This window comes from Sinocyclocheilus grahami, unplaced genomic scaffold (genome assembly GCF_001515645.1).
Source record: "Sinocyclocheilus grahami isolate Dianchi unplaced genomic scaffold, SAMN03320097.WGS_v1.1 scaffold142.1, whole genome shotgun sequence".
Taxonomy (NCBI): Eukaryota; Metazoa; Chordata; class Actinopteri; order Cypriniformes; family Cyprinidae; genus Sinocyclocheilus; species Sinocyclocheilus grahami.
In genome coordinates this window covers 645,592-654,873 of record NW_015505321.1, presented here as the reverse complement: position 1 = coordinate 654,873, position 9,282 = coordinate 645,592, and the positions used below count along the sequence as shown (strand labels likewise).

General features: G+C 37.2%; 1 protein-coding gene across 1 annotated transcript; it reads left to right on the top strand.

Annotated features, from left to right (window-relative positions):
- The first annotated feature begins 960 nt into the window (after positions 1-960).
- hspb1 (heat shock protein, alpha-crystallin-related, 1) lies at positions 961-5,515 on the top strand. Its single transcript, XM_016280611.1, has 3 exons — positions 961-1,510; positions 3,708-3,771; positions 4,696-5,515. Exons 1-3 carry the CDS (start codon positions 976-978, stop codon positions 4,859-4,861), a joined length of 765 nt encoding a protein of 254 aa, XP_016136097.1. The 5' UTR covers positions 961-975; the 3' UTR covers positions 4,862-5,515.
- The last annotated feature ends 3,767 nt before the right edge of the window (positions 5,516-9,282 follow it).

Genomic DNA, 9,282 nt, shown 5'->3' with positions numbered 1-9,282 from the left:
TCACTTTTAGTAATTTTGTTGTTTTTGTCACTTTTATTATTTTTTTTAAGTCTACGTACGTATATAGATTCTTTTTAAATTTCTATTTTATTTTATTTTTTTGAGTTTTACTAATATCAGTTGGCAGCTAGCTGAAATAAAATAATTTTAAGCTTTTTATTTCAGTTAACATTGATTTTGTTTCAAGTAACAATTAAAGTTAAAAAAATGTTTATGGTTTTATTGTTAGTTTTAATAATCGATAATAACCAAGCTTCCAAGACATCCTCAGAAGTAAAAATATATAGTTATATTTCTAGCTTTTCTACATTTGTTTGATCTTTACAGTCTATGTTTGCCTGTTTGTCTTCAGTATTTTATTTTAAACCATTATAGTTTTCATTAATATTTTTATTTAGTTTTTATATTTTAATTAAAGTTTAATAATTTTGTTGTAGGTTTTTAGAAGTTTTTAGCTTTTTTATGTTTTAAAATGTTATGTATATAATTTCATTTGATTCAAAGTAGATTATTGAAAATTACTGCTATTATTATTTCAGTCTTTCTACTTTAAATTGTGACTGTAATGCAGCGCCTTAATTAATGTTTCTTTGTGACGTTTACTAGATCATTCTAAGTAAAAAGAGAAAAATGGAGTGAAAAGTAAATCCTAAGCTAACTGTTTTTCAGTGTAACCCTGTTTGTATTTGAATTTCTCTGTCTGTTTTGTGTTCTGTGTGTTTGCAGATTCATAGCGCATGTGTGTTTGGTCACCTGTTGTATCTTTGTGTTATCAGAAGGCTTGGTTTGTGCTGACTTGCTCTGACCTCTAGATTCCTCCGCTCCTGTGTCACGACACGAGAATGTGTTTGTGAGAGAGGCTCAACCATCCAGGAAAGGAATGGTGCCGACTTTGGGAAGGCCTTTGCCTTGGATTCCATTCTCATGCTAGGCCGTCCGTGAATAGAGATTCTAGTCCCTTCTATAAATATCTGGATGGGAGGAGGAGGTTGCATTAGTGTGGAAAGGGGAGTGTCGGCTGAGAACGTTCTTATAAATCTCAGCACTCCCAAACAGGACACAGCACTTTCCAGAAAACTTTCAGAGCAGGAACAAACTTCAGCCATGGCCGAGAGATGCATCCCCTTCACCTTTATGCACGGCCCATCCTGGGACCCTTTCCGCGACTGGTCCCAGGGCAGCCGGATCTTCGATCAGACCTTTGGGATGCCACGCTTCTCCGAGGAGATGCCCACATTTCCCAGCACACACTGGCCCGGATACATCCGGCCCTATGGATTTCCAGAAATGGCCTCTTTAATGCAGAGCCCAGTGGCTCAGATGCCCATGTCGCCCTCCGCCTCCGTGATGCACCCCTCGAACTACAGGCGGGCCCTGTCCCGACAGATGAGCTCGGGAATGTCTGAGATAAAGCAGACGCCAGATTCCTGGAAGATCAGCCTGGATGTCAATCACTTCGCCCCAGAGGAGCTGACGGTGAAGACCAAAGATGGGGTGGTGGAGATCACCGGTGAGCACTTTGCTTCATAATTTCACCATTTAGCCCAAGAAGAGCGTCTCATAAAGTCACTCTTAAAAATGTCTGAATGTCATTGCATTAGATTCCAGAGTATAAAATCAAGTGTTGTTTATTGTAAAGAATCACGCATTTCACAAATCTAAGCTTTCACATGCTAAAACAATAGATGCCAGTGTTGTGATTATTTAGTGGATGATGTTGCTAGTTAATGTGATTCTTTACACCTGCGGGAACTGATCTGTATTGAACATCCACTAAAAATCACCAAAACACCAGCTGATTCAAACACAATGAGTCTTTAAACGTGATGCAGAAAAGTGAACTCAGTGAAGGGAAAAGACCTTCTTGATTCAATGAATAACAATGCAAACTTTTGTGTGTGCTGATGCTATAACATGTAAAAACTACTATAAAAGTTCATATTTCACTTTCAGGAAGGAACTTGGAGCTGATTTGTTTAGTTGTTTTGGAAGGGAAATGTCCAGGAAATATAGAAGCCCATTTCTGCTACCTAAGAAAAACAAAACTCTGTTGATAAATCATGGTTCTGACATAAAAATTTATATGAGATATAAAAAAAAATCTAAATTATTATGATAAAATCAATGACAAAAAGTCAAAACTACAAAATGCGACTGTCATAATGATGACCTTTCATAATTGTAACTTTTTATGTAATTTTTTTTCATGATTTAATATCTCATAATTTTGACTTTTTAATGTCATAATTTCAACTTTCAAAATTATGACTTTGTATCATATCATTTTGTCATCATTGAGTTTTTATCACATAATTATGACTTAGTATCATAATTTTGACTGTCATAATTGTGACTTATCATCACATTGACTTTTGTTATCATTGATTTTTTTTATCTCATAGTTATGACTTTTTTGTCAATTATGACTTTTTATCTCAACTTTAATTAGAAAATATAATTTCTATAATATAGTTAGTCATAATTGAGTTTTACCTCATAATTATGACTTAGTAGGTCATAATTTCAACTTTTAGAATCATGATTTTGAATCATATTTTAACTTAATCTCATAATTGCAACTTTTTGCCTCGGCTCATTACGGCTTGTGGTCATTTTGACTTTTTTTGAATTTACTTAGTGTCTCATAATGATCTAATAATTTGTCATAATTGTGACTTTTTATCTCATAACTATGATGTGCCAAAGCATGGTTTTCTTTCTTTTTGTGGAAGAAATGGGCTTCCCTAAGGAAGAGAGGTGGTCGAGTGTGAGGTAAACAAAGGGCTGCTGCTGGGAGAACTTTTATCTTCTGTAGGGTGGGAGCTGATTTTCCTGTCAAATTCCTGAGATATTACATAACCAGAGCACAATGCAGTTAAAACAGCATGTGCAGAATGCAGAGGCCAGAGCTCGAGACTTAAGTTCCCATCTTTGTGCCATTCAAGTACAAACATTTTGTATGTAACATCATATTTTTGCTGTCTAACATTTTTACTTTTATTTCATTTGGAAATGCATCAGATTTCAGAAGTGAAATGGTGAGCTTGTGAAGTAATACTCTCTTAATGACTCTCACATCTCATCCGTCTCTGTGGCCGTCTGTCAGATGGCGAGGGTCCTCTGAGGTCTCAGTCGTGTTGTCTAAACAAACAGAGCTGGTGCTGGGTTACCCGGCTGGGTGTCAGCCAGAGTTTAGGGCTTTGAGGAACATTCAAAGGACAGCGAGGTCAAACACACAATGTTGTGTTACACATTCAAGAAGTGGTTAAGAGAAGGAGCAGACACTCGTCACCAAACTGAGGAAACATGACACATTATAGGCAAAGCTCAGTCAACATGTGGTTAAACACTCCTGATTGTCTCAATCAACACTACATCAGAAACGTAACACTAATCAGATTTGCAAATATAATCAGATTTGTACATTTTCTGAATAATGCGAATGGTGATCGGTTGCCAGGATGTTGCTATCCAGTTGCTAATGAGATCTTATAGTGGTTTCTTATAAAAACAGACACAACTGAGAAAGCTGATATACAGCATGGGTATGTGGATAGCAGCTTAGATCATTTGATCCCAGGAGATTTTGATGAGAAATGTCCATTTGCTCTCCTTTTAATGAAGTCTTTGCTGTTTTGAAGAATCGGAGAGATATTTCATGTGTTTTTTCTTTTCCATGTGTCTGTTCTCGTCTGATCTGCATGCAGGCAAACACGAGGAGCGGAAGGATGAACATGGCTTTGTGTCCAGATGTTTCACCAGGAAATACACGTAAGTACTGCACACTTGATAGGGAGGATCAAGAGTCACATTGTCCCGGGAACACTAAGAGGGTGGGACATGTTTGAGATAATGACTCTTGACAGTGATTCATGCATCACATTGCATAATATTTCACATCTGTTTTTGAAAGAGCTGAAACTCTGTGCGGACCTGTGCTCATGTTTTGTGTTCATTTCTCTTGAGTTTCAATGGCTTGGAATTGCATTTTTATTTATTTATTTTATTGCATTGACTGCAAAATTTGTGTGAGTGGATGGCAGATACTTCAATGAAAAAGTGCACTAAAATTGGCATAGAATCAATTTTCACTCAGAATTAGACATTGAATTAGACAAGAAATTTTGGAGTAGAAAGACTGAAATAGTATTTATATATAACTGAAATAAAACTGAAATAGTGTATATATATATATACACACACACAGTAGTCAACATTTGAAGTGGATCAAAACCTTTCATCAAAGTTGTCCTAAAACCTCAAACTAAAATGCGTTCTTGTCTTAGGACAACCTACTGTGTGTGTGTGTGTGTGTGTGTGTGTATATGTATATGTATATATATATATATATATATATATATAAATAATTGCATTGTTTGCATTCATTGCATGTGATGGCAGATACTTTAATGACAAAATTAGGTTTAGAAACATATTTCACTCAGAAATTTCTAGTAAATTTTACAATTACAACAAAGAAAATGGAAAAACTGGAATAGTATTTTCTTGTAAAACATACTCCAATAGTTTTTGTTTTATTTTAGTGTAGTAGTTTTTGACCTAAAGAAATATATAGTACAAATATTCTCTTGATAAGTCAAATCGATTTAAAACTTGATGTGAGGCCTGTCTAAAGATGACCTTTTGTGATGAGCTGTGATTTCCTGAATGCAAGGTGATTGTCTTGTGTTGCAGTCTGCCCTCTGGTGTCGACTCTGAGAAGATCACCTCCTCTCTGTCTCCTGAGGGTGTGCTGACCATTGAAGCTCATCTGCCCAAACCTGCCATCCAGGGCTCTGAAATCAACATCCCTGTCAACACAGGCAGCGCAGTGACTGCCAGCAGCACAAAGAAACTCTAAACACTACAACACACACACAGGCAGATCACTGTGGTACTTTGAGTTTGTTTTCTTCAGCATGAACGCAAATGTTCCACATTAATGTCTTGATACTTCTATTCTTTGTAAACTGCAGGTAGGAGAGGAGGAAATGCCCTATTGCATTCCCATCTCATTTTTACATCACTCTTTTTCATCATTGTCTCTTTATCATCCTCTTCTCTTCTACTTGTAGTAAATAACAACGACTGTGTACACACCAATCTCTAGAAAATATGCTCATATTTCACCCATAAATCAAAAATCTAAATTATATTTTGCATAAAGACAATTAAGCCTGTTTTGATTTTTAGGTGAATTATGACCATGACATTTACTACAATTACTTCAGGAGCTTCACAAAACTGCAATTTTATCATATGCTGGTAAAATGTTGTTTTATATAATATGTATTCATCAAAATGCAATACGTTGCTCTGCCTGAAACTTTTTTTTCTGCTATGTCACCTTGTCCGTGTTAGCTATTAGTTAATGTTGACAATACTGTAGCCATTGTTTTAGGCTACAATATTGTAGCTTTTTTTTTTTTAAACCAATCTAACTCCATTCTCATATGAAGCTGAAGAAACTGAAAATGAAGGATAGCCTGTTTCCTTTTGAAATGAGAAAAAAAAATATTCTTGACTTTATCATACAAATAGATTCCACCAGACATCGCCATGCTGTTTAACTGCAGCAAGCACAACAACATGGCACATTTACTACAATTACTTCAGGAGCTTCACAAAACTGCAATTTTACCATATGCTGGTAAAATGTTGTTTTATATAATATGTATTCATCAAAATGCAATACGTTGCTCTGCCTGAAACTTTTTTTTCTGCTATGTCACCTTGTCCGTGTTAGCTATTAGTTAATGTTGACAATACTGTAGCCATTGTTTTAGGCTACAATATTGTAGCTTTTATTTTAAAACCAATCTATCTCCATTCTCATATGAAGCTGAAGAAACTGAAAATTAAGGATAGCCTGTTTCCTTTTGAAATGAGAAAAAAAAATTATTCTTGACTTTATCATACAAATAGATTCCACCAGACATCGCCATGCTGTTTAACTGCAGCAAGCACAACAACATGGTTTCCTCACATCAGTCGTCTCAGCCAGTAGAGCAGCAGGGAGTGTATTCAGATTGGTCTCTTTGGGTTTTGTGAGGCATTGCATAATGTTTTAAATGACTGTAATAAAAGCTTTCCCATCATGAGCTGTATTTCTGAATATCCTCATGGTGGAGTTGAGAATAAACATCTTCAGGCAGTCTGGATTATCTGGTGTTTATCTGTCTGATCGCAATTATTTAAAATTATATGTTGCTACATTTTTACCATATTTAAATCCGTTTTAAAGAATTACACAAATCCTGACCGTACTTGCTTGAGAGAGTCATCTCTCTCTCACAACAGGAAACCATTTAGTCATATCTTTCATGAATTTAAACATAAAATCAATATGGTTATTGACTGTAACTGTACGAGGTGCCTTAAAATAGCAGCGAAGAGAGAAACAGGTAGAAACCCCTTTAATAAGTAATGCACATTGTTTGAAATGTTTTATGCATGATGCATTTCATAGTGTAGTCATGCAAGTAAGCTTCATCTACTGAAGTAGCATCTGTATGCACGTTTCATGTTCACTGCACACAGTTTTCATCATTGTCAGGAAAATCCTCGTGTTAGTATTATCCTTGCACTTCTGTGGTGAACAAGACGTTTTTAACCCTGTATGGTGCTTTAGGAGATAATGCAGATCTAAAGGAAACTGCACTGATGAACTGTAATGATTCTGACAGCTCTGAACAAAGATTGCCTCAGTACATGAGCCAACAGAGCACTGAAAGTGCAATGTGCTGTTATCATTACGTAATTTTAGATTTACCAACTGTCATGCATTTCATGTTCATTTTGTATATTAAAATGATGATGCATTATAAAAGCAATTAAGTTTTTCCCATTTGTTTGGATGGGTACAAAACAAATATGTATGCATAAAAATGAATGTGTATCTTGATTAATTTTAGGCTAGTCTAGATTAATTTTAAAGTTGATGTTAAAATGCTTATATTCTAGCTTTATATGCAGAAGCAACTGTGACCTATTCTTTGTGTAATGTAAACATATTCCTAGTGGCCTGACTTTGGCATACACCAATGGCATGAGATTGAAGGAAATTGTTTATCCAACTAAATCCAGATGGGTGACGTGTCCAAGAAACCAAAAATTAAGCGTTAGCGTTAGTTCTGGCAGGTCACGTGAGTCAAGCTTGCATCAGCTGATTCTCAGCTGATCACATCTACCTATAGGAATACGACACCTATCGCGGCATTCCTATATAAGCTCTATTCAGTATTATTCAGCAGCTTTTCAGCTTGCTCCGGAGCAAATTACCCTCCTCCATCCCCAGCTCCTCCTTTCACCACAGTCAGGACCTGGCTTTCTGATATTCCTTGCTAATCAGACTCCTTTATCTTGAATAAAGTATTACACTTAAATATTACACTTAAAGTATATTAATGATATCTGCCTTGTTCTGTTCTGTTAACCCTGGGGGGGTTATTATTGCTGCTCTCCCTGCTCATTCATGACAGGCTGCATGGATGGGCAGGGAGTTTTTTGCCCAGAACAGAACCATATCGCCAAACCAAACTTTATGCTAAGTATCTATCATTTTGACGATAGTGGTCCTGACAGAACCAAAGTCATTATTTGCTCTATGTTTGATCTAATCTTTACTTCTTTATTGCCTCTTTCATCTTTGAATCCACCCATTCCTTATTTTGCCAGCTGTCCTTTTCTGATCCATGTCCGGTCTTGTGTAGTGAAATGAGCCGAGGGTTTGATTGGAGGAAGCACAGATGCATTGGCATGCACACCGTCAGCTGAAACGCAGAAGTAGGCCAGCTCTCCTAAGACTCTGTCTCACTAACTCTCATTTCAATAATATTGATACGACTGCCAAAATGTTATAAAAGCAATATGGGGTGCAATTTATCTATTATATTAAATACAGAGAGAGCACTGTGAATTGGCCAAAGGAGAACATAAAAAGAAAATTTAAAAGGACAGAGTGCTAGATCTGATTAAACTCTAACCCTTATGGATTAACAACTGGCAATATTTCAGTATATGCACATTTGTTTATACGTTTATATGCACATTAGTTTATACGTTTTATTTCAATGACGTGGCAACTATGATCCTATTGGATGGCGCGTTCGCCTCTGCGCCATTTTTTGATTGGTCATTCAAATTGTGTTTCGAAATGAATCACAGTCGCGTTAGAGCTGAGGATATGAAATCCCTTAATTCTTGATGTAGCTCGCATCATTAATTCATTCCTTGACCCTGAGGTCATTTTGAATATGTTCTTTTGGGGATACAGCACTCTGAAATCGATGGTAAGTTATAAAACATGTCATGTGGGATTCATTGGGTTTAAGCAGCGTTTCCCGAAGCCTACGTTTATAACACGACTGGATACGGTAAGCGCCGTTTTTTCTCTTTAGGGTCTCCTTAAAGGGGTCATATGATGCGACTTCAATTTTTCCTTTCTCTTTGGAGTGTTACAAGCTCTTGGTGCATAAAGAAGATCTGTAAAGTTGCAAAGACTAAAGTCTCAAATCCAAAGAGATATTCTTTATAAAAGTTAAGTCTGCCACGCCCCCCTAAAATGGCTCTTTCTAACACGCCCCCACATGTCTACCTCACTATGTGGGAAGATTTGCGTAATGCCGCCCAAATGTTCACACAAAGAAAGAAGGCGTAACTTTTATTCTCGCTGTAGTATTGTTGTTGCCGCCGCCGCCATGTTGTGAAGACGCTGTGTGTTTCGTTGTGAAAGCGAAACTACTTTGTTTGGTCTTCCAAAAGAGGAAGATATCTGCTTCATCATGCCTGGAGCTGATCCGTGCTGGTCGCTGAGGAAATACATCAACTTTGCGCTGTGAATCGCCGGATCGGCTTTCACCGTGGACGAAGCGGAGTCCAGCGCGGGGTCGTCACATGTGGTTGCCGCAAGCCTCCTTCGTCGAATCCGCCACCTCTGCTCACTCTAGCCCTCCGGCCGTTCCTCACTTTATCTCCCGGCCTCTGCTCACTATAGGCCGCCGTGTCTGACGCTGTGTGTTTCGTTGTGAAAGCGAAACTACTTTGTTTGGTCTTCCAAAAATGGACACGACTAGAAATCAGTGGTTAAGTTGTATTTACAACACTGTTCCAGAACACTTCAACCCAAATATTCAGATGTGTGCAGCACATTTTATGGAGGACTGTTTCCTGATCCTGGGAGAGTAGACTACAATGCCGGCTGTTCTGACTCACAGACTGTAAGTACGTTTTTCATATTTAAAGAGATTTTATATATTTAAAGCGAATTTTTTGGGCAGTGTA

Coding starts and splice junctions, on each gene's coding strand:
- hspb1 (XM_016280611.1), top strand. CDS start 976: ATGGGAGGAGGAGGTTGCATTAGTGTGGAAAGGGGAGTGTCGGCTGAG. Junction 1,511..3,707: donor TGGGGTGGTGGAGATCACCG/GTGAGCACTTTG, acceptor ATCTGCATGCAG/GCAAACACGAGGAGCGGAAG. Junction 3,772..4,695: donor TGTTTCACCAGGAAATACAC/GTAAGTACTGCA, acceptor CTTGTGTTGCAG/TCTGCCCTCTGGTGTCGACT.